Here is a 24,946-nt window from a genome sequence, read left to right on the forward strand (position 1 = left end):
CTGAACCCTCATTGCCCCCAACCGGTTGTGACAGCCTCTGGTCCCATGACATTTGTGGTGGTTTTAATAACTTTTTTGCCTCAAAGAATAGTTTACGGAAATTCCTCGAATTCCTAGAGGGAGTCCTTTATTCACCTCTAACCAGACTGTAGAGAACAATGCACTTCCACATACACATTGTCTATTTTCTTTTCAAACATTTTATATCTTGGAGTTAATAAGGATTTCTCAAGAAGGGGAATCCTGTCCACAGTGTATCTGTATATACACACAGCATCCTGTCAACAGTGTATCAGGGTGGTATATGCACACAGACGACGCAAAGCTGATACAGACATACCCAAGACGACTCAAAGCTGTAATCGCCGCCAAAGGTGATTGGCTCAGCCAATGGGATATTTGCCAATGATTTCCCGCCAATAAATATCTGGGCTTTCGGATTGAAAAGGATTTAACTTCTTTTTTTTTTTTACATGCTAGTTAAAAAGCTAAGATTTAAAAAGTGGGCTTCTTTTTTAGAAATAGATCTTGCCTCTCCCTAAAACAGCAGAAAGCAGATTGATTAGTCAACTTTCCTGCAAGTTCTTGACTATGGTGACTCCATTAACCAGAATGCAGCAGCCAGGTGACTCCATTAACCAGAATGCAGCAGCCAGGTGACTCCATTAACCAGAATGCAGCAGCCAGGTGACTCCATTAACCAGAATGCAGCAGCCAGGTGACTCTATTAACCAGAATGCAGCAGCCAGGTGACTCTATTAACCAGAATGCAGCAGCCAGGTGACTCTTGAACCTTTGGCTGCCGTCTAACATAACGCCCTTCGTTTGATCACAGGTGACAGTTTTAATACTCATGTATCAAAAAGGTTGGACGGTCCTCATTAAAAGTACCGTAGATCGGGGCCTCCCGGGTGCCGCAGAGGTCTAAGGCACTGCTGTGCCACCAGAGACTCTGGGTTAGAGCCCAGGCTCTGTCGCATTGCAGTGCTAGCTGTGCCACCAGAGACTCTGGGTTAGCCGGCCGCGACCGGGAGGCCCATGGGGCAGCGCACAATTGGCCTAGTGTCGTCCGGGGTAGGTTGGGTTTGGCCGGCAGGGATATCCTTGTCTCATCGCGCACTAGCGACTACTGTGGCGGGCCGGGCACAGTGCAAGCTGACCAGGTCGCTAGGTGTACGGTGTTTCCTCCGACACATTGGTGCGGCTGGCTTCCTGGTTGGATGCGCGCTGTGTTAAGAAGCAGTGCGGCTTCGTTGGGTTGTGTATCGGAGGACGCGTGGCTCTCGACCTTCGCCTCTCCCGAGTCCGTACGGGAGTTGTAGTGATGAGGCAGTAACTACTGCCACGAAATTGGGTAGAAAAGGGGGTAAAAAATGTAGATGTAAAAGTACCTGTAGATCAATGCAATTAAAAAAAAAACTATTTGCAAAGCTCTAGTACACAAGCTTCCAGACTTGCCTAACTTCGTTGTTAAAGTATAAAAACATGAGTTACCAAACCCGTTCACATGGTTAACTCTTAAAAAAAGGTTCCTCGGGTCTCCACCGAATGAGGTAAATCCTCTTTTAGTTTAAATGAGTTTGAACAATTAGCAGAACTCATTACAGTTAGATGTTGTGGTGTCGCTCGGGGCAGTTTAAGGTGTTGATTGAGGACCTGGTAGCTGTGGACTGTTGGGGGTTTTGTATTGATTACCATTTTGTTATTATATTGGTTGTTGTAATATGGGCACCTTTGGAAATATGACCTCAGTGGGTTTTTTTCCCTGAATAAATAAAGAATCATAAAAATACTATTTATGTAAATGAGATTTCTGTATTTTGTTTTAAACAATTTATCAAAACATGCTAAGAACATGTTTTTTAATGTCATTACGGGGTAATTTGTGTAAATGGGTGAGAATTTTTTGGGAAAATGTCATCCATTTTGAATTCAGGTTGTAACACAACAAAACGTGGAATAGGTCAAGGTGTATGAGTAGTTTCTGAAGTCACTGTACAGTACGATTGGGCATTTATCAGGTCAAGGTGTATGAGTAGTTTCTGAAGTCACTGTACAGTACGATTGGGCCTTTATCAGGTCAAGGGGTATGAGTAGTTTCTGAAGTCACTGTACAGTACGATTGGGCCTTTATCAGGTCAAGGGGTATGAGTAGTTTCTGAAGTCACTGTACAGTACGATTGGGCCTTTATCATACCGTTTCAGGCTCTTACATGCATCTTGATACGTCTTATACATAACAAATCATGTTTTTAAATCTCTCCAAAAGCTCCAATCCAACCAGGTGTCAGCAATCAGTGCCTGTATTGGCATGGCATCTAGGAACCTCTCTCTGCGAGACCAGTCAACAATTTACATGAGATGTCGCCAACAGGTTTTTCTCTGAGTAATGATTAAAAAAAAAGCCCTCTGCCCCAGACAGAGAAAAATATACAGACTACTTAGGCTACATTCCAAACGGTACCCTATTCCCTATGGAGTGCACTACTTTTCACCAGGGCCCATAGGACTACATAAGGAATGGAGTACAATTTGGGACGCAACCACAGACTTGTGTGAGAATCATTATCTCCAGTAGTTTTCCACGTCCCGTGTGCCAGCACCGATCCTCTGTCAGACCAGACAATATTATTCAGGCGTTATAGGCTATGAAGACCAGCAGCATGTTGGTTCTGCTGTAAAGAGAGAACAAGTCCCCCACTAATCAATCCAGAGATTTAGGAGAGAAAACATCCTTCCTCATGCCTCCAGTCAAAGACAGAAGACTCAAGACAGACATTTGAGATTATGCAGCAAAAAAAAACACAACAAATGTTACAATAGAACCAGGAAAATATTGTGTTCAGCAGTTCAGCACCCCACTACTGACTGGGTTGAATTTGCATTGCTTTAATCCTCCTGCAGTCCATTCAGAACTAGCGACTAGAATTTTGTAAAATTGGTGTGGGAGAGGTGGGAAAATTATTGTTAACGATCAATAATGACAAATCTCCTGGCATTGACAACTTAGATGGAAAGCTACAGAGGATGGTAGCTGACTCTATAGCCACTCCTACTGAGGATGGTAGCTGACTCTATAGCCACTCCTACTGAGGATGGTAGCTGACTCTATAGCCACTCCTACTGAGGATGGTAGCTGACTCTATAGCCACTCCTATCTGTCATATCTTTAAGCTGAGCCTAGTGGAAAGTCTTTGTCCTCAGGCCTGGAGGGAAGCCAAAGTCATTCCACTACCCAAGAGTGGTAAAGCAGCCTTTACTGGTTCTAACAGCAGACCTATCAGCTTGCTGCCAGCTCTTAGCAAACTGTTGGAAAAAATTGTGTTAGACCAAATACAATGCTATTTCTCTGTAAACAAATTACCAACAGACTTTCAGCATGCTTTTAGAGAAGGGCACTCAACATGTACTGCACTGACACAAATGACTGGTTGAAAGAAATTGATAATAATAAGATTGTAGGAGCTGATACCGACATGCCCAAGACGACTTAAAGCTGTAATCGCCGCCAAAGGTGATTGGCAAATATCCCATTGGCTGAGCCAATGTTTTCAGTGCAGCCTTTGATATTATTGACCATAACCTGTTGTTGAAAAAGTACTTACGTGCTATGGCTTTCCAACCTCAGTTCTGAATCTATGATATGGCAATCTATCTAATAGAACTCAAAATGGTTCTCTTTAATGGAAGCTTCTCTAATGTTAAATATGTAAAGTGTGGTGTACCGCAGGGCAGCTCTCTAGGCCCTCTACTCTTTTCTATTTTTACCAATGACCTGCCACTGGCATTAAACAAAGCCTGTGTGTCCATGTATGCTGATGATTCAACCATATACACATCAGCAACCACAGCTAATGAAGTCACTGAAACCCTTAACAAAGAGTTGCAGTCTGTTTTGGAATGGGTGGCCAGTAATACACTGGTCCTGAACATCTCTAAAACTAAGAGCATTTGTATTTGGTACAAATCATTCCCTATGTTCTAGACCTCAGCTGAATCTGGTAATGAATGTGGTGGTAATATACTGGTTTCAAAAAACAGATAAAGCAACACCTCACGGCACATCACCTCTCCCCTGTTGGACCTATATAGTTTATGTGTATGTATTGATATGTGGACTACGTGTGCCTTTAAATAAAAATGTATGTAGAAATGTATGTAGTTCTGTCCTTGAGCTGCTCTTGTCTATTGATGTTCTGTATTATGTCATTCTGTGTTCTGTGTTCTGTGTTCTGTGTGGAACCCCAGGAAGAGTAGCTGCTGCTTTTGCAACTGCTAATGGGGATCCTAATGAAACACCAAAACCATTCCATTCTGTGTTCCGTGTTCTGTGTGGACACCAGGAAGAGTAGCTGCTGCTTTTGCAACTGCTAATGGGGATCCTAATGAAACACCAAAACCATTCCATTCTGTGTTCCGTGTTCTGTGTGGACACCAGGAAGAGTAGCTGCTGCTTTTGCAACTGCTAATGGGGATCCTAATGAAACACCAAAACCATTCCATTCTGTGTTCCGTGTTCTGTGTGGACACCAGGAAGAGTAGCTGCTGCTTTTGCAACTGCTAATGGGGATCCTAATGAAACACCAAAACCATTCCATTCTGTGTTCCGTGTTCTGTGTGGACACCAGGAAGAGTAGCTGCTGCTTTTGCAACTGCTAATGGGGATCCTAATGAAACACCAAAACCGTTCCATTCTGTGTTCCGTGTTCTGTGTGGACACCAGGAAGAGTAGCTGCTGCTTTTGCAACTGCTAATGGGGATCCTAATGAAACACCAAAACTGTTCCATTCTGTGTTCTTAGAATCTTTTGACCAGTGAATAGAACGTCATTAGTGCTTCTAAGAGTTCTTTTGAGGAAAATGATGAAATGAATGAAACTGCTAATGGGGATCCTAATGAAACACCACAAAATAACAATACCAAATGACTGACCCTTTATCCTCCTGCAATCCATCCACAACTAGAAAGACTGACACTCAAATCCACTTTCATGTGTTTTACTAAGTGGAGCAGGAGACTGCTCTGAGCTTCAGCAAAGTACCCCATTACCCCAGCTACAGCATGACAGAGACCTAGCTACAGCATGACAGAGACCTAGCTACAGCATGACAGAGACCTAGCTACAGCATGACAGAGTCCGTGCTACATCATGACAGAGTCCGTGCTACATCATGACAGAGTCCGTGCTACATCATGACAGAGTCCGTGCTACATCATGACAGAGTCCGTGCTACATCATGACAGAGTCCGTGCTACATCATGACAGAGTCCGTGCTACATCATGACAGAGACCTAGCTACAGCATGACAGAGACCTAGCTACAGCATGACAGAGACCTAGCTACAGCATGACAGAGACCTAGCTACAGCATGACAGAGACCTAGCTACAGCATGACAGAGACCTAGCTACAGCATGACAGAGACCTAGCTACAGCATGACAGAGACCTAGCTACAGCATGACAGAGACCTAGCTACAGCATGACAGAGACCTAGCTACAGCATGACAGAGACCTAGCTACAGCATGACAGAGACCTAGCTACAGCATGACAGAGTCCGTGCTACATCATGACATAGACCTAGCTACAGCATGACAGAGACCTAGCTACAGCATGACAGAGTCCGTGCTACAGCATGACAGAGTCCGTGCTACATCATGACATAGACATAGCTACAGCATGACAGAGACCTAGCTACAGCATGACAGAGACCTAGCTACAGCATGACAGAGACCTAGCTACAGCATGACAGAGACCTAGCTACAGCATGACAGAGACCTAGCTACAGCACCACTTGTGGGTGTGGATGCAAACTGCAATAATTTCTGTCTGGATAGAAATCACATGGACTGTTGTCTCAACTGAACCATATGACAGGGAAATATATATAGTTGGTTTTGTATAGATCCTTTCCATTATATACGACTACAACAACAACAAACTCTCAGATGAACTAAATGTTGGCTCAATAAAATGGGAACGTGTTGAACCTTGAAATCATGGTGATTTATGGGAGTAAAAGAACAGTGAAAATGAGAAATGTACACCCCCTAAATTAAAATGTTTGTACATTGTTCATTTACTAAAATGGTGACCATCATTCCCTTTGGTTGTCTCGGCCATTGTTGTAGAAACAGAAAAATATTTGATGCCGTTTCTGTTAGGAAGAATTATAACTGTTGATATCTGCAGGTTGATATATTCACTCAAGGGCTTCAATAACACAGACCATCTGTCTATAAATGTAATACACATTGAGGAGAATTGATTCAGCAATAAAAAAAACTGCTACTTTTCCACTAGTGGGAAAATAAATCTAGAGAGATGATGCCAAGGCTCTGGTCAAGCCAAAGACCAGTCCCTAATGCCGTTCTAATCCCTACATAGTGTCAAAAGTAGTGCACTTTCATCATATTCCCTATATAGTAAATTACTCCAGAGCTGGTCAAAAGTAGTGCACTTTGTAGGGAATAGAATGCCATTAGGGAACACGGAATTAGTCTTCAGATCTTCCAACAGCCTGTAGCTGTCTATAACCAGAGGAAGGTACTACAAAACAGGAGCAATGGGTTGACCACCTAACTTAACTAAATATTCTGAATGAACTTTATTTTTTTATTTTTTAGCAGTCCTAAACAAACGTGTGTTTAGTAGAGTCCTAAAATGAGCTAAACAACCACAACTCGTTACTGAGTTTCACGTTTACAAATGACTTGCACCGGTAAGTAGTTAGACCTACAGTGTGTCTTTATACCCTGACAGTAAAGATATGGATCGCTATTGATCGAGTGCGAGTGTTAGAACAGTAATTGTTGAAATACATGTTTCAACATTAAAACCTTACCCAGACACAAAATTACTGAAGTCCTTAAACTCAGTGCTGTCCATGACGATGTTGAGGTCAGTGATAGTCCTCACCAGGGTAGTATCCTCCTATGAGAAGGTCAAAGATGTCAGTTAGCTTTAAATGGGATCAATTACAACCAATCATATTACAATTATATGATACACTGAACTGATACTTATTCGACAAATGCAGACTTTGGTCAAAAAGCATCTATAACCAGCAGTATTAGACAGTTCTCCATTGGTTTGGTCTAAAAGCATCTATAACCAGCAGTATTAGACAGTTCTCCATTGGTTTGGTCTAAAAGCATCTATAACCAGCAGTATTAGACAGTTTTCCATTGGTTTGGTCTAAAAGCATCTATAACCAGCAGTATTAGACAGTTCTCCATTGGTTTGGTCTAAAAGCATCTATAACCAGCAGTATTAGACAGTTCTCCATTGGTTTGGTCTAAAAGCATCTATAACCAGCAGTATTAGACAGTTCTCCATTGGTTTGGTCTAAAAGCATCTATAACCAGCAGTATTAGACAGTTCTCCATTGGTTTGGTCTAAAAGCATCTATAACCAGCAGTATTAGACAGTTCTCCATTGGTTTGGTCTAAAAGCATCTATAACCAGCAGTATTAGACAGTTCTCCATTGGTTTGGTCTAAAAGCATCTATAACCAGCAGTATTAGACAGTTCTCCATTGGTTTGGTCTAAAAGCATCTATAACCAGCAGTATTAGACAGTTCTCCATTGGTTTGGTCTAAAAGCATCTATAACCAGCAGTATTAGACAGTTCTCCATTGGTTTGGTCTAAAAGCATCTATAACCAGCAGTATTAGACAGTTCTCCATTGGTTTGGTCTAAAAGCATCTATAACCAGCAGTATTAGACAGTTCTCCATTGGTTTGGTCTAAAAGCATCTATAACCAGCAGTATTAGACAGTTCTCCATTGGTTTGGTCTAAAAGCATCTATAACCAGCAGTATTAGACAGTTCTCCATTGGTTTGGTCTAAAAGCATCTATAACCAGCAGTATTAGACAGTTCTCCATTGGTTTGGTCTAAAAGCATCTATAACCAGCAGTATTAGACAGTTCTCCATTGGTTTGGTCTAAAAGCATCTATAACCAGCAGTATTAGACAGTTCTCCATTGGAAATCTAAACTTTATACTACTTGTTTTCCATTAAACAAGAGTTCTAGAATCCCTAAACTGAGGGGTGATATGTCTGTTTCCTGTGTTGACTACATGCCCTTGATTCAGTCTGCCATAAATATAGATCTACACTGCCCCCTGGTGTTGAAGACCGCAGACAACAGGTTCATCCATTCAACCATTGAAGATATATATAGGCCTACATAATACAGGCCATTTCTTGACAATATTTCTGTCAATTAAAAATGGCCAAACCAGCAAATATTCACCCTTTCCAGCTCAAAGACGATGGCCAGAGCTATGCCATGACGTTGCACAATGATTTAAGTCAATAGATGATATATTTGGGCTTGACGTGACAAAATCGAACGGCCCACTTTGTGAAAATCAGTGTGAATGCAGTGTCTTTTCCTATGTTATGATGTACAAATTGTTATCAACCTACATTTCGTTTCAGGGCTGGCTGGGTATTTGAACATTACCATCCACCAGCATGGCATTATTTATTAATCAGAAACAGCTTGCAAAGCTCTACCTCTTGGTGACTGAGATGAGCCAAACAGCCTTGTGTCTACTTGGCCTCCTGAGCCTGGGAGCTACTTCCATTACAGGGTAATTTTACAAAAAAGGCTCAACAGTCTGAGGTCCTGAGCACTCTGGAGCAGGTTTTCATCAAGGATCTCACTGTACTTTGCTCCGTTCATCTTTCCCCTCGATCCTGACTAGTCTCCCAGTCCCTGTCGCTGAAAAACATCCCCAACAGCATGATGCTGCCACCACCATGCTTCACCGTAGGGATGGTCCCAAGTATCCTCCAGCCCGCTTGGCATTCAGGCCAAAGAGTTCAATCTTAGTTTCATCAGACCAGAGAATCTTGTTTCTCATGGTCTGAGAGTCCTTTAGGTGCCTTTTGGCAAACTCCAAGTGGGCTGTCATGTGCCTTTTACTAAGGAGTGGCTTCGGTCTGGCCACTCTACCATAAAGGCCTGATTGCTTGAGTGCTGCAGAGATGGTTGTCCTTCTGGAAGGTTCTCCCATCTCCACAGAGGAACTCTGGAGCTCTATCAGAGTGACCATTGGGTTCTTTGTCACTTCCCTGACCAAGGCCCTTGTCCCCTGATTGCTCAGTTTGGCCGGGCGGCCAGCTCTAGGAAAAGTCTTGCTGGTTCCAAACTTCTTCCATTTAAGAATGATGGAGGTCACTGTGTTCTTGGGGACCTTCAATGCTGCAGAAATATTTTGGTACCCTTCCCCAGATCTGTGCCTTGCCACAATCCTGTCTCTGAGCTCTACAGATAATTCCTTCAACCTCATGGCTTGGTTTCTGCTCTGACATGCACTGTCAACTGTGGGACCTTATATAGACAGGTGTGTGCCTTTCCAAATCATGTCCAATCAATTGAATGTTGAGTCTCACAGCAAAGGGTCTGAATACTTATGTAAATAAGGTATGTTTTTTAAAATTATTTGTTTTATTTGCTCAAATGTCTAAAAACCTGTTTTTGCTTTGTCATTATGGGGTATTGTGATGTCATTATGGGGTATTGTGATGTCATTATGGGGTATTGTGATGTCATTATGGGGTATTGTGTGTAGATTGATGAGGAATCTATTTTAGAATAAGGCTGTAACGTAACAAAATGTGGAAAGAGTCAAGGGGTCTGAATAGTTTCCGAAGGCATTTTATAAAATGATATAATTGTGTGCTACGATAGCATTTTGCAAACCCACTCCCCCAGTCCCCCCCAAGATAAATGGCTTTGACCACAGAAGTTTTGCTTCACTACACGCTCCACTGCTTTGATTGGTGTACCGTTAGCTAGAAACCACAAGGGTCTGTCTAGATAATGAAAAGGAAAAAGAAAATTCAAGGAACTTAGTTATATGTTATTTGTGGCGTGCATGATCACGAGCAAAGTCATTATAGTCTGTCATTTCACTTCCCCTTGTGAGAACCATGACCACAGGCTGACTTGGCTCAGCTGTACCGCAGCTAAGACCTGCCAGCAGACTACCTACCAATGGTTGCACCGTGTCTGCCAGCAGCCTACCTACCAAAAGGTTGCACCGTGTCTGCCAGCAGCCTACCTACCAAAAGGTTGCACCGTGTCTGCCAGCAGCCTACCTACCAAAAGGTTGCACCATGTCTGCCAGCAGCCTACCTACCAAAGGTTGCACCGCGTCTGCCAGCAGCCTACCTACCAAAGGTTGCACCGTGTCTGCCAGCAGCCTACCTACCAAAAGGTTGCACCGCGTCCATTTCAATGTAGAAAAATGCATATTAGTCATCTTTCAATCGTTATCCATATTACCAGAGCATCATCTTAATCTTTCTAACTATTTCTATGGCGGATTCACGCCCCCCCCCCCCCCGGCCCTAAATGGGAGGGGAGGTCCTTTAAGGGGACCTCTTCTGGATGAATAGCACCCTCCAGAGGCAATAGTTCAGAATAGCCTTCTCAGACATTCTTCTCACCTGAACATCAGTGAGCTCAAACTCCACTTGGAAGTCTAAGAAGGAGCAGTGGCCCGTCAGCCTGTGTTGTTGCACCATCTTCTTGTTGCCTTGGAAGAGGGCAGAGGAAAAACATCAAATTATATCAAACTTTAGCTCTTAATCTATTCATCTTTCTTCAATTCCTCACATCCTCTCTCCTCACCTCCTTGGCTCCTTCTCAAAAAAGATTGGAGAAAGTCTGAGAGCTTTGGACCTTCTCCTCCAATACAGTTGAGACGGCAAGGAGATGAGGAATCGTGGAAAGATTAATTGAGATAGAGCCCTTATCTTTGTGTAGACCAGGGGAAGACAACCCTGTTCCTGGAATGCTGCCAATACTGCAGGGTTTTGTTCCAACTAGGCACCACATCTGACCAAATGAGCTAACTGATCAGTTCAGCGATCGACTAAATTTAAAAACACACCTGGTTTTCCATGTTGGTTAAATCAAAAACATGAAGTAGATACAGCACTCCAGGATCATGGATGACCTACCCTTGGTCTCTGTCCAGTCAGTCTCCTACTGCACTGTTTCCCAGCTCCGGTCTTCCAGTACCCCCAACACTACATATTTTAATCTAAACCCTACCTAGTCCTTCCCCTAATCTAAACCCTACCCCTAGTCCCTCCCCTAATCTAAACCCTACCCCTAATCTAAACCCTACCCTTAGTCCTTCCCCTAATCTAAACCCTACCTAGTCCCTCCCCTAATCTAAACCCTACCCTTAGTCCTTCCCCTAATCTAAACCCTACCTAGTCCCTCCCATAATCTAAACCCTACCCCTAGTCCTTCCCCTAATCTAAACCCTACCTAGTCCTTCCCCTATCCCTACCCCTAGTCGTAGACCAAACCCTACCCCTAGTCGTAGACCAAACCCTAGTCATAGACCAAACCCTACCCCTAGTCATAGACCAAACCCTACCCCTAGTCATAGACCAAACCCTACCCCTAGTCATAGACCAAACCCTACCCCTAGTCATAGACCAAACCCTACCCTAGTCATAGACCAACCCTACCCCTAGTCATAGACCAAACCCTACCCCTAGTCATAGACCAAACCCTACCCCTAGTCATAGACCAAACCCTACCCCTAGTCATAGACCAAACCCTACCCCTAGTCATAGACCAAACCCTACCCCTAGTCATAGACCAAACCCTACCCCTAGTCATAGACCAAACCCTACCCCTAGTCATAGACCAAACCCTACCCCTAGTCATAGACCAAACCCTACCCCTAGTCATAGACCAAACCCTACCCCTAGTCATAGACCAAACCCTACCCCTAGTCATAGACCAAACCCTACCCCTAGTCATAGACCAAACCCTACCCCTAGTCATAGACCAAACCCTACCCCTAGTCATAGACCAAACCCTACCCCTAGTCATAGACCAAACCCTACCCCTAGTCATAGACCAAACCCTACCCCTAGTCATAGACCAAACCCTACCCCTAGTCATAGACCAAACCCTACCCCTAGTCATAGACCAAACCCTACCCCTAGTCATAGACCAAACCCTACCCCTAGTCATAGACCAAACCCTACCCCTAGTCATAGACCAAACCCTACCCCTAGTCATAGACCAAACCCTACCCCTAGTCATAGACCAAACCCTACCCCTAGTCATAGACCAAACCCTACCCCTAGTCATAGACCAAACCCTACCCCTAGTCATAGACCAAACCCTACCCCTAGTCATAGACCAAACCCTACCCCTAGTCATAGACCAAACCCTACCCCTAGTCATAGACCAAACCCTACCCCTAGTCATAGACCAAACCCTACCCTAGTCATAGACCAAACCCTACCCCTAGTCATAGACCAAACCCTACCCCTAGTCATAGACCAAACCCTACCCCTAGTCATAGACCAAACCCTACCCCTAGTCATAGACCAAACCCTACCCCTAGTCATAGACCAAACCCTACCCCTAGTCATAGACCAAACCCTACCCCTAGTCATAGACCAAACCCTACCCCTAGTCATAGACCTAGCCCTACCCCTAGTCATAGACCAAACCCTACCCCTAGTCATAGACCAAACCCTACCCCTAGTCATAGACCAAACCCTACCCCTAGTCATAGACCAAACCCTACCCCTAGTCATAGACCAAACCCTACCCCTAGTCATAGACCAAACCCTACCCCTAACCCTAACCCTAGTCGTAGACCTAGTCCTCCCCTAGTCATAGACCTACCCCTAGTAATAGACCTAGTCCTAACCCTAGTCATAGACCTACCCCTAGTCGTAGACCTAACCCTACCCCTAGTCGTAGACCTAGTCCTAACCCTAGTCATAGACCTACCCCTAGTCCTACCCCTAGTCCTACCCCTAGTCCTATCCCTAGTCATAGACCTACCCCTAGTCATAGACCTAGTCCTACCCCTAGTCATAGACCTAGTCCTACCCCTAGTCATAGACCTAGTCCTACCCTTAGTCATAGACCTAACCCTAGTCATAGACCTAGTCCTAACCCTAGTCATAGACCTAGTCCTAACCCTACCCCTAGTCATAGACCTAGTCCTACCCATAGTCCTACCCCTACCCATAGTCCTACCCCTAGTCATAGACCTAACCCTAGTCCTAGACCTACCCCTAGTCATAGACCTAACCCTAGTCCTAGTCCTACCCCTAGTCCTAGACCTAGCCTACCCCTAGTCATAGACCTAGTCCTACCCCTAGTCATAGACCTAACCCTAGCCATAGACTTAGTCCTACCCCTAGTCATAGACCTAGTCCTACCCCTAGTCATAGACCTAACCCTAGTCATAGACCTAGTCCTAACCCTAGTCATAGACCTAGTCCTAACCCTACCCCTAGTCATAGACCTAGTCCTACCCATAGTCCTAACCCTACCCCTAGTCATAGACCTAGTCCTACCCATAGTCCTACCCCTACCCCTACCCATAGTCCTACCCCTAGTCATAGACCTAACCCTAGTCCTAGTCCTACCCCTAGTCCTAGACCTAGTCCTACCCCTAGTCATAGACCTAACCCTAGTCCTAGTCCTACCCCTAGTCCTAGACCTAGCCTACCCCTAGTCATAGACCTAGTCCTACCCCTAGTCATAGACCTAACCCTAGTCCTAGACCTACCCCTAGTCATAGACCTATCCCTACCCCTAGTCCTAGACCTAGTCCTACCCCTAGTCCTAGACCTACCCCTAGTCCTAGACCTAGTCCTAGACCTAGTCCTAGACCTACCCCTAGTCATAGACCTACCCCTAGTCATAGACCTACCCCTAGTCATAGACCTAGTCCTACCCCTAGTCATAGACCTAGCCCTACCCCTAGTCCTAGACCTAGTCCTACCCCTAGTCCTAGACCTACCCCTAGTCATAGACCTAGTCCTACCCCTAGTCATAGACCTAGTCCTAGTCATAGACCTACCCCTAGTCATAGACCTACCCCTAGTCATAGACCTACCCCTACCCCTAGACCTAACCCTACCCCTAGTCATAGACCTATCCCTAGTCATAGACCTAACCCTAGTCCTAGACCTAGCCCTACCCCTAGTCATAGACCTAACCCTACCCCTAGTCATAGACCTAGTCCTACCCATAGTCCTAGTCCTAGACCTAGTCCTACCCATAGTCCTAGTCCTATCCCTAGTCCTACCCATAGTCCTAGTCCTACCCATAGTCCTAGTCCTACCCATAGTCCTAGTCCTAGTCCTACCCCTAACCCTAGTCCTTCCCCTAATCTAAACCCTACCCCTAGTCCCTCCCCTAATCTAAACCCTACCCCTAGTCCCTCCCCTAATCTAAACCCTACCCCTAATCTAAACCCTACCCTTAGTCCTTCCCCTAATCTAAACCCTACCCCTAGTCCCTCCCCTAATCTAAACCCTACCCCTAGTCCCTCCCCTAATCTAAACCCTACCCCTAGTCCCTCCCCTAATCTAAACCCTACCCCTAATCTAAACCCTACCTAGTCCCTCCCCTAATCTAAACACTACCCCTAATCTAAACCCTACCCTTAGTCCTTCCCCTAATCTAAACCCTACCCTTAGTCCTTCCCCTAATCTAAACCCTACCTAGTCCTTCCCCTAATCTAAACCCTACCCCTAGTCCCTCCCCTAATCTAAACCCTACCCCTAGTCCCTCCCCTAATCTAAACCCTAATCTAAACCCTACGTAGTCCCTCCCCTAATCTAAACCCTACCCCTAATCTAAACCCTACCCTTAGTCCTTCCCCTAATCTAAACCCTACCTAGTCCTTCCCCTAATCTAAACCCTACCCGTAGTCCCTCCCCTAATCTAAACCCTACCCCTAATCTAAACCCTACCCTTAGTCCTTCCCCTAATCTAAACCATACCTAGTCCTTCCCCTAATCTAAACCCTACCCCTAGTCCCTCCCCTAATCTAAACCCTACCCCTAATCTAGACCCTACCCTTAGTCCTTCCCATAATCTAAACCTTACCTAGTCCTTCCCCTATCCCTAACCCTAGTCGTAGACCTAGTCCTACCCCTAGTCATAGACCAAACCCTACCCCTAGTCATTGACCAAACCCTACCCCTAGTCATAGACCAAACCCTACCCCTAGTCATAGACCAAACCCTACCCCTAGTCATAGACCAAACCCTACCCCTAGTCGTAGACCAAACCCTACCCCTAGTCGTAGACCAAACCCTACCCCTAGTCGTAGACCAAACCCTACCCCTAGTCGTAGACCTAACCCTACCCCTAGTCGTAGACCTAACCCTAGTCGTAGACCTAACCCTACCCCTAGTCGTAGACCTAGTCCTAACCCTAGTCATAGACCTACCCCTAGTCCTACCCCTAGTCCTATCCCTAGTCATAGACCTACCCCTAGTCATAGACCTAGTCCTACCCCTAGTCATAGACCTAGTCCTACCCCTAGTCATAGACCTAGCCCTACCCCTAGTCCTACCCCTAGTCATAGACCTAGTCCTAGACCTAGTCCTACCCATAGTCCTAGTCCTACCCATAGTCCTAGTCCTACCCATAGTCCTACCCCTACCCATAGCCCTACCCCTACCCATAGCCCTACCCATAGTCCTAACCCTACCCATAGTCCTAGTCCTACCCCTAACCCTAGTCCTACCCCTAACCCTAGTCCTACCCCTAACCCTAGTCCTACCCCTAACCCTAGTCCTACCCCTAACCCTAGTCCTAACCCTAGTCCTAGTCCTAGTCCTAGTCCTAACCCTAGTCCTAACCCTAGTCCTAACCCTAACCCTAGTCCTACCCCTAACCCTAGGCCTACCCCTAACCCTAGGCCTACCCCTAACCCTAGTCCTACCCCTGGTCGTAGTCAAAGGAGTAGTTCTAAAGAATGACAGTTACCTTTCTCCACAGTCTTCACACAGCAGTTGACCAGAACGATTCCGTTTATCTTGGTCTGTCTGATGAGATCTTCCTCCATCTCCATTATCTCAGTCTTCAGGTGAGCTGTGATGTCTCTCTGACTTTTCCCCATCTCCTGATGTCCTGTCATGATCAACCTGTGTGTTGAGGAAACAACAACACCACCATAGATTAATTAACTGGTCCTGTGTGGCTCAGTTGGTAGAGCAACGCCAGCATTGTGGGTTCGATTCCCACGAGGGGGTTACGGAGTTACAGTTCATATGAGGAAATCAGTCAATTGAAATAGATTCATTAGACCCTAATCTATGGATTTCACATGACTGGGAATATAGATATGCATCTGTTGGTCACAGATACCAGAAAACAGAAAAAGGTGGAGGTGTGGATCAAAACCAGGCAGTATCTGGTGTGGCCATTTGCCACATGCGGCGCAACACATCTCCTTCACATAGAGTTGATCAGGCTGTTGATTGTGGCCTGTGGAATTTTGTCCCACTCCTCATCAATGGCTGTGGCAAAGTTACTGGATATTGGTGGGAACTGGAACACGCTGTCGTACACGTCGATCCAGAGCATTCCAAACATGCTCAATGGGTGACATGTCTGGTGAGTATATACAGGCCATGGGAGAACTGGGACATTTTCAGCTTCCAAATTGTATCTCTGTGCATTCAAGTTACCATTGATAAAATGCAATTGTGTTCGTTGTCCGTAGCTTATGACATGTGGTCTGCAGGTTGTGAGGCCGGTTGGACGTACTGCCAAATTCTCTGAGGCGGCTTATGGTAGACAAATGAACATTCAAATCTATGGCAACAGCTCTAGTGGACATTCCTGCAGTCCGCATGCCAATTGCACGCTCCCTCTAATCTTGAGACATCTGTGGTATTGTGTTGTGTGACAAAAACTGCACATTTTAGAGTGGCATTTTAATTGTCCCCAGTACAAGGTGCACCTGTGTAATGACCATGGTTTTTAATTTTGTTACACACATGTAATGATTATGCTGTTTAAATCAGCTTCTTGAAACATGGAACCAACATGAGGCGTTTGTATTTTTGTTCAGTTTAGTAAATCGGTATAGTACATACACATTGGTGGCACCTCCGCAGCAGTATGACTGGCAGATTTGAGGCTAAATATATTCAACATGTTAGAACATTTAAAATGGGAAAACTGTAAGTGTTCGTAGAGTGGCCCGCGAGGCTGTGAAAGCCATCAACCGCATGCCGCGTTCACGCGCTGGTTGGAACTAGAAAACGTGTTCATTTCCAACATGCTCGGGGTGTTTTTCACAAATAGCCCTCTTTAAAAAGGGTTTTAGGTTGGGTTTCTGTATAGCACTTTGTGACATTGGCTGATGTAAAAAAGGGCTAAATGTGATTGATGGATTGAAACTGTGGTAAACATAACTCAGCTCTCTTTGTATTGCCACTGACCCGGAGTCAGTCAGTCCTTTAAATAACTTTTTTTCTTTTAAAGAACCGATCCCAGCCCTCCGGGAAAGAACCGATCCCAGCCCTCCCGTAAAGAACCGATCCCAGCCCTCCCGTAAAGAACCGATCCCAGCCCTCCCGTAAAGAACCGATCCCAGCCCTCCCGATAAAGAAACCGGCCCAGCCCTCCGGTTAAAGAACCGATCCCAGCCATCCCGTAAAGAAACCGATCCCAGCCCTCCGTACAAAGAAACCGATCCCAGCCCTCCCTTAAAGAAACCCGATCCCAGCCCTCACCGCTAAAGAAACCGATCCCCAGCCCTCCCGTAAAGAAACCGCATCCCAGCCCACTCACCCGTAAAGAAAACGATCCCCAGCCGCCTCCCGTAAAGAAACCGATCCAGTCCCCTCCCGTAAGAAACCCGATCCCAGCCCTCCGTAAAGAAACCGATCCCAGCCCTCCCGTAAAGAAACCGATCCCAGCCCTACCCCGGTAAAGAACCGATCCCAGCCCTCCCGTAAAGAAACCGATCACAGCCATCCCGTAAAGAAACGATCCCAGCCATCCCGTAAAGAAACCGATCCCAGCCCTCCGTAAAGAAAACCGATCACAGCCCTCCCGTAAAGAAACCGATCCCATCCCTCCCGTAAAGAAACCGATCCCAGCCCTCCCGTAAAGAAACCGATCCCAGCCCTCCCGTAAAGAAACCGATCCCAGCCCTCCCGTAAAGAAACCGATCCCAGCCCTCCCGTAAAGAAACCGATCCCCAGCCCTCCCGTAAAGAAACCGATCCCAGCCCTCCCGTAAAGAAACCGATCCCAGCCCTCCCGTAAAGAAACCGATCCCAGCCCTCCCGTAAGAAACCGATCCCAGCCCTCCCGTAAAGAAACCGATCCCAGCCCTCCCGTAAAGAAACCGATCCCAGCCCTCCCTTAAAGAAACCGATCCCAGCCCTCCCGTAAAGAAACCGATCCCAGCCCTCCCGTAAAGAAACCGATCCCAGCCCTCCCGTAAAGAAAGCCAAACCGATCCCAGCCCTCCCGTAAAGAAACCGATCCCAGCCCTCCCGTAAAGAAACCGATCCCAGCCCTCCCGTAAAGAAACCGATCCCAGCCCTCCCGTAAAGAAACCGATCCAGCCCTCCCGTAAAGAAACCGATCCCAGCCCTCCCGTAAAGAAAACCGATCCCAGCCCTCCCGTAAAGAAACCGATCCCAGCCCTCCCGTAAGAAACCGATCCCAGCCCTCCGTAAGACCGATCCCAGCCCTCCCGTAAAGAAACCGATCCCAGCCCTCCCGTAAAGAAACCGATCCCAGCCCTCCCGTAAAGAAACCGATCCCAGCCCTCCCGTAAAGAAACCGATCCCAGCCCTCCCGTAAAGAAACCGATCCCAGCCCTCCCGTAAAGAAACCGATCCCAGCCCTCCCGTAAAGAAACCGATCCCAGCCCTCCCGTAAGAAACCGATCCCAGCCCTCCCGTAAAGAAACCGATCCCAGCCCTCCCGTAAAGAAACCGATCCCAGCCCTCCCGTAAAGAACCGATCCCAGCCCTCCCGTAAAGAAAACCGATCCCAGCCCTCCCGTAAGAAACCGATCCCAGCCCTCCCGTAAAGAAACCGATCCCAGCCCTCCCGGTAAAGAAACCGAGCCCTCCCCGTAAAGAAACAGATCCCAGCCTACCAAAGAAACCGATCCCAGCCTCTCCGTAAAGAAACCGATCCCAGCCCTGCCCGTTAAGAAACCGATCCCAGCCCTCGCCGTAAAAGAAACCGATCCAGCCCTTCTCCCGTAAAGAAAACCGATCCCAGCCCTCCCGTAAAGAAAACCGATCCCAGCCCTCCCGTAAAAGAAACCGATCCCAGCCCTCCCGTAAAAGAAACCGAGTCCCACCTCACCGTCAAGAACCGATCCCATCCCTCCCGTGAAAGAAACCGAATCCCAGCCATCCGTAAAGAAAAACGATCCCAGCCCTCCCGTAAAGAAACCGATCCAGCCCTCCCGTAAAGAAACCGATCCCAGCCCTCCGTAAAGAAACCGATCCCAGCCCTCCCGTAAAGAAACCGATCCCAGCCCTCCCGTAAAGAAACCGATCCCAGCCCTCCCGTAAAGAAACCGATCCCAGCCCTCCCGTAAAGAAACCGATCCCAGCCCTCCCGTAAAGAAACCGATCCCAGCCCTCCCGTAAAGAAACCGATCCCAGCCCTCCCGTAAAGAAACCGATCCCAGCCCTCCCGTAAAGAAACCGATCCCAGCCCTCCCGTAAAGAAACCGATCCCAGCCCTCCCGTAAAGAAACCGATCCCAGCCCTCCCGTAAAGAAACCGATCCCAGCCCTCCCGTAAAGAAACCGATCCCAGCCCTCCCGTAAAGAAACCGATCCCAGCCCTCCCGTAAAGAAACCGATCCCAGCCCTCCCGTAAAGAAACCGATCCCAGCCCTCCCGTAAAGAAACCGATCCCAGCCCTCCCGTAAAGAAACCGATCCCAGCCCTCCCGTAAAGAAACCGATCCCAGCCCTCCCGTAAAGAAACCGATCCCAGCCCTCCCGTAAAGAAACCGATCCCAGCCCTCCCGTAAAGAAACCGATCCCAGCCCTGCCCGGTAAAGACCACCCTACCCGTAAAGAAACCCGTATCCCAGCCCTCCCTAAAGAAAACCGATCCCAGGCCCTCCCGTAAAGAAACCGATCCCAGCCCTCCCGTAAAGAAACCGATCCCAGCCCTCCCGTAAAGAAACCGATCCCAGCCCTCCCGTAAAGAAACCGATCCCAAGCCCTCCCGTAAAGAAACCGATCCCAGCCCTCCCGCAAAGAAACCGATCCCAGCCCTCCCGCAAAGAAACCGATCCCAGCCCTCCCGCAAAGAAACCGATCCCAGCCCTCCCGCAAAGAAACCGATCCCAGCCCTCCCGCAAAGAAACCGATCCCAGCCCTCCCGCAAAGAAACCGATCCCAGCCCTCCCCGCAAAGAAACCGATCCCCAGCCCTCCCGCAAAGAAACCGATCCCAGCCCTCCCGCAAAGAAACCGATCCCAGCCCTCCCGCAAAGAAACCGATCCCAGCCCTCCCGCAAAGAAACCGATCCCAGCCCTCCCGCAAAGAAACCGATCCCAGCCCTCCCGTAAAGAAACCGATCCCAGCCCTCCCGTAAAGAAACCGATCCCAGCCCTCCCGTAAAGAAACCGATCCCAGCCCTCCCGTAAAGAAACCGATCCCAGCCCTCCCGTAAAGAAACCGATCCCAGCCCTCCCGTAAAGAAACCGATCCCAGCCCTCCCGTAAAGAAACCGATCCCAGCCCTCCCGTAAAGAAACCGATCCCAGCCCTCCCGTAAAGAAACCGATCCCAGCCCTCCCGTAAAGAAACCGATCCCAGCCCTCCCGTAAAGAAACCGATCCCAGCCCTCCCGTAAAGAAACCGATCCCAGCCCTCCCGTAAAGAAACCGATCCCAGCCCTCCCGTAAAGAAACCGATCCAGCCCTCCCGTAAAAGAAAACCGATCCCAGCCCTCCCGTAAAGAAACCGATCCCAGCCCTCCCGTAAAGAAACCGATCCCAGCCCTCCCGTAAAGAAACCGATCCAGCCCTCCCGTAAAGAAACCAGATCCCAGCCCTCCCGTAAAGAAACCGATCCCAAGCCCTCCCGTAAAGAAAACCGATCCCAGCCCTCCCGTAAAGAAACCGATCCCAGCCCTCCCGTAAAAGAAACCGATCCCAGGCCCTCCCGTAAAGAAACCGATCCCAGGCCCTCCCGTAAAGAAACCGATCCCAGCCCTCCCGTAAAGAACCGATCCCAGGCCTCCCGTAAAGAAACCCGATCCCAGGCCTCCCGTAAAGAAACCGATCCCAGGCCTCCCGTAAAGAAACCGATCCCAGCCCTCCCGTAAAGAAACCGATCCCAGCCCTCCCGTAAAGAAACCGATCCCAGCCCTCCCGTAAAGAAACCGATCCCAGCCCTCCCGTAAAGAAACCGATCCCAGCCCTCCCGTAAAGAAACCGATCCCAGCCCTCCCGTAAAGAAACCGATCCCAGCCCTCCCGTAAAGAAACCGATCCCAGCCCTCCCGTAAAGAAACCGATCCCAGCCCTCCCGATCCAGGCCTCCGTAAGAAACCGATCCCAGGCCTCCCGTAAAGAAACCGATCCCAGCCTCCCGTAAAGAAACCGATCCCAGGCCTCCCGTAAAGAAACCGATCCCAGGCCTCCCGTAAAAGAAACCGATCCCAGCCCTCCCGTAAAGAAAACCGATCCCAGCCCTCCCGTAAAGAAACCGATCCCAGCCCTCCCGTAAAGAACCGATCCCAGCCTCCCGTAAAGAAACCGATCCCAGCCCTCCGTAAGAAACCGATCCCAGCCCTCCCGTAAAAGAAACCGATTCCCAGCCCTCCTGTAAAAACGATCCCAGCCCTCCCGTAAAGAACCGATCCCAGCCCTCCCGTAAAAGAAACCGATCCCAGCCCCTCCCGTTAAAGAAACCGATCCCAGCCCTCCCGTAAAGAAACCGATCCCAGCCCTCCCGTAAAGAAACCGATCCCAGCCCTCCCGTAAAGAAACCGATCCCAGCCCTCCGTAAAGAAAACCGATCCCAGCCCTCCCGTAAAGAAACCGATCCCAGCCCTCCCGTAAAGAAAACGATCCCAGCCCTCCGTAAAGAAACGATCCCAGCCCTCCCGTAAAGAAACCGATCCCAGCCCTCCCGTAAAGAAACCGATCCCAGCCCTCCCGTAAAGAAACCGATCCCAGCCCTCCCGTAAAGAAACCGATCCCAGCCCTCCCGTAAAGAAAAACCGATCCCAGCCCCTCCCGTAAAGAAACCGATCCCAGCCCTCCCGTAAAGAAACCGATCCCAGCCCTCCCGTAAAGAAAACCGATCCCAGCCCTCCCGTAAAAGAAACCGATCCAGCCCTCCCGTAAAGAAAACCGATCCCAGCCCTCCCGTAAAGAAACCGATCCCAGCACTCCCGTAAAGAACCGATCCCAGCACTCACCGTAAAGAAAACCGATCCCAGCCCTTCACCGTAAGAAACCGATCCCAGCCCCTCCCCGTAAAGAAAACCGATCCCAGCCCTTCCCGTAAAAGAAACAGATCCCAGCCCCCCGTAAGAAACCATCCCAGCCCCTCCCGTAAAGAAACCGATCCCAGCCCTCATGTACCGAACCGATCCCAGCCCCGCCCGTACAAAGTAAACCGATCCCAGCCCTCCCGTAAAAGAAACCGATCCCAGCCCTCCCGTAAAGAAACCGATCCCAGCCCTCCGTAAAGAACCGGATCCCAGCCCTCCCGTAAAGAAAACCGATCCAGCCCTCCCCGTAAAGAAACCGATCCCAGCCCTCCCGTAAAGAAAAAACCGATCCCAGCCCTCCCGTAAAGAAACCGATACCAAGCCCTCCCGTAAAGAAACCGATCCCAGCCCTCCCGTAAAGAAAACCGATCCCAGCCCTCCCGTAAAGAAACCGATCCCAGCCCTCCCGCAAAGAAACCGATCCCAGCCCTCCCGCAAAGAACCGATCCCAGCCCTCCCGCAAAGAACCGATCCCAGCCCTCCCGTAAAGAACCGATCCCAGCCTCCCGTAAAGAACCGATCCCAGCCCTCCCGTAAAGAACCGATCCCAGCCCTCCCGTAAAGAACCGATCCCAGCACCTCCCGTAAAGAACCGATCCCAGCCCTCCCGTAAAGAACCGATCCCAGCCCTCCCGTAAAGAAACCGATCCCAGCCCTCCCGTAAAGAAACCGATCCCAGCCCTCCCGTAAAGAAACCGATCCCAGCCCTCCCGTAAAGAAACCGATCCCAGCCCTCCCGTAAAGAACCGATCCCAGCCCTCCCGTAAAGAACCGATCCCAGCCCTCCCGTAAGAACCGATCCCAGCCCTCCCGTAAAGAACCGATCCCAGCCCTCCCGTAAAGAACCGATCCCAGCCCTCCCGTAAAGAACCGATCCCAGCCCTCCCGTAAAGAACCGATCCCAGCCCTCCCGTAAAGAACCGATCCCAGCCCTCCCGTAAAGAACCGATCCCAGCCCTCCCGTAAAGAACCGATCCCAGCCCTCCCGTAAAGAACCGATCCCAGTCCTCCCGTAAAGAACCGATCCAACATTCACTCAATGCATTCTGGGTTTTTACAAAGTGCAGGACAAGCTATTTCATCAGAATGTGTTATCAGACAGCTAGATATCCCTACTTACATTTTGGAAGCTAATAGATTGCATTTAGTTAATAATTGTAATCAGAAGATACTACTAACATTTAAATATTATTGGTAACAGAATAAATAGCAGAAGAATAACTGCAGATTCAATAACACTGTAATTGAAAATTGTCCACCCAATGTAGACTACTGGTGATTCTCACCAAATATGATGTTTTATTCACAGTATTTAAATCAACCCAGAATAAACAGTTGATGAAGCTCTCTTAGCCTGTAGTTCAACATATTGCAAACAAATCATCTGAACTACAAAACTAAACAATCGCTAATCACCTGCACAGCATAATCTCTCTGTTGGGGAACCAATGAGACGAGGGGAAACAGTGTTAGAGTAGTCTAGTGCGAGGGGTTGTGTCAGTAGTCTAGTGCGAGGGGTTGTGTCAGTAGTCTAGTGCGAGGGGTTGTGTCAGTAGTCTAGTGCGAGGGGTTGTGTCAGTAGTCTAGTGCGAGGGGTTGTGTCAGTAGTCTAGTGCGAGGGGTTGTGTCAGTAGTCTAGTGCGAGGGGTTGTGTCAGTAGTCTAGTGCGAGGGGTTGTGTCAGTAGTCTAGTGCGAGGGGTTGTGTCAGTAGTCTAGTGCGAGGGGTTGTGTCAGTAGTCTAGTGCGAGGGGTTGTGTCAGTAGTCTAGTGCGAGGGGTTGTGTCAGTGGTCTAGTGCGAGGGGTTGTGTCAGTGGTCTAGTGCGAGGGGTTGTGTCAGTGGTCTAGTGCGAGGGGTTGTGTCAGTGGTCTAGTGCGAGGGGTTGTGTCAGTGGTCTAGTGCGAGGGGTTGTGTCAGTGGTCTAGTGCGAGGGGTTGTGTCAGTGGTCTAGTGCGAGGGGTTGTGTCAGTGGTCTAGTGCGAGGGGTTGTGTCAGTGGTCTAGTGCGAGGGGTTGTGTCAGTGGTCTAGTGCGAGGGGTTGTGTCAGTGGTCTAGTGCGAGGGGTTGTGTCAGTGGTCGTGTCAGTGGTCTAGTGCGAGGGGTTGTGTCAGTGGTCTAGTGCGAGGGGTTGTGTCAGTGGTCTAGTGCGAGGGGTTGTGTCAGTGGTCTAGTGCGAGGGGTTGTGTCAGTGGTCTAGTGCGAGGGGTTGTGTCAGTGGTCTAGTGCGAGGGGTTGTGTCAGTAGTCTAGTGCGAGGGGTTGTGTCAGTAGTCTAGTGTGAGGGGTTGTGTCAGTAGTCTAGTGTGAGGGGTTGTGTCAGTAGTCTAGTGTGAGGGGTTGTGTCAGTAGTCTAGTGCGAGGGGTTGTGTCAGTAGTCTAGTGTGAGGGGTTGTGTCAGTAGTCTAGTGTGAGGGGTTGTGTCAGTAGTCTAGTGTGAGGGGTTGTGTCAGTAGTCTAGTGTGAGGGGTTGTGTCAGTAGTCTAGTGCGAGGGGTTGTGTCAGTAGTCTAGTGTGAGGGGTTGTGTCAGTAGTCTAGTGTGAGGGGTTGTGTCAGTAGTCTAGTGTGAGGGGTTGTGTCAGTAGTCTAGTGTGAGGGGTTGTGTCAGTAGTCTAGTGTGAGGGGTTATATCAGT

At 48.3% G+C, this 24,946-nt stretch overlaps 1 protein-coding gene across 4 annotated transcripts in view; it reads right to left on the minus strand.

The window, feature by feature from the left end:
• The window catches only part of cenpp (centromere protein P), a 160,372-nt gene that overhangs the window by 132,092 nt on the left and 3,334 nt on the right, over window positions 1–24,946 (minus strand). For all 4 annotated transcript variants that reach the window (XR_004210118.1, XM_031825818.1, XM_031825819.1 and 1 more), the window contains exons 3-5: window positions 15,798–15,955; window positions 10,466–10,554; window positions 6,843–6,931 (exon numbers count right to left, since the gene is read on the minus strand). Coding sequence is in view for 3 of the 4 variants with exons in the window: in XM_031825818.1 (XP_031681678.1) it covers window positions 6,843–6,931; window positions 10,466–10,554; window positions 15,798–15,955 (336 nt within the window). In the remaining variant the exon portion in view is untranslated. The remainder of the gene's footprint in view (window positions 1–6,842; window positions 6,932–10,465; window positions 10,555–15,797; window positions 15,956–24,946) is intronic.

The sequence above is a fragment of the Oncorhynchus kisutch genome, linkage group LG5, assembly GCF_002021735.2.
Source record: "Oncorhynchus kisutch isolate 150728-3 linkage group LG5, Okis_V2, whole genome shotgun sequence".
Classification (NCBI taxonomy): Eukaryota; Metazoa; Chordata; class Actinopteri; order Salmoniformes; family Salmonidae; genus Oncorhynchus; species Oncorhynchus kisutch.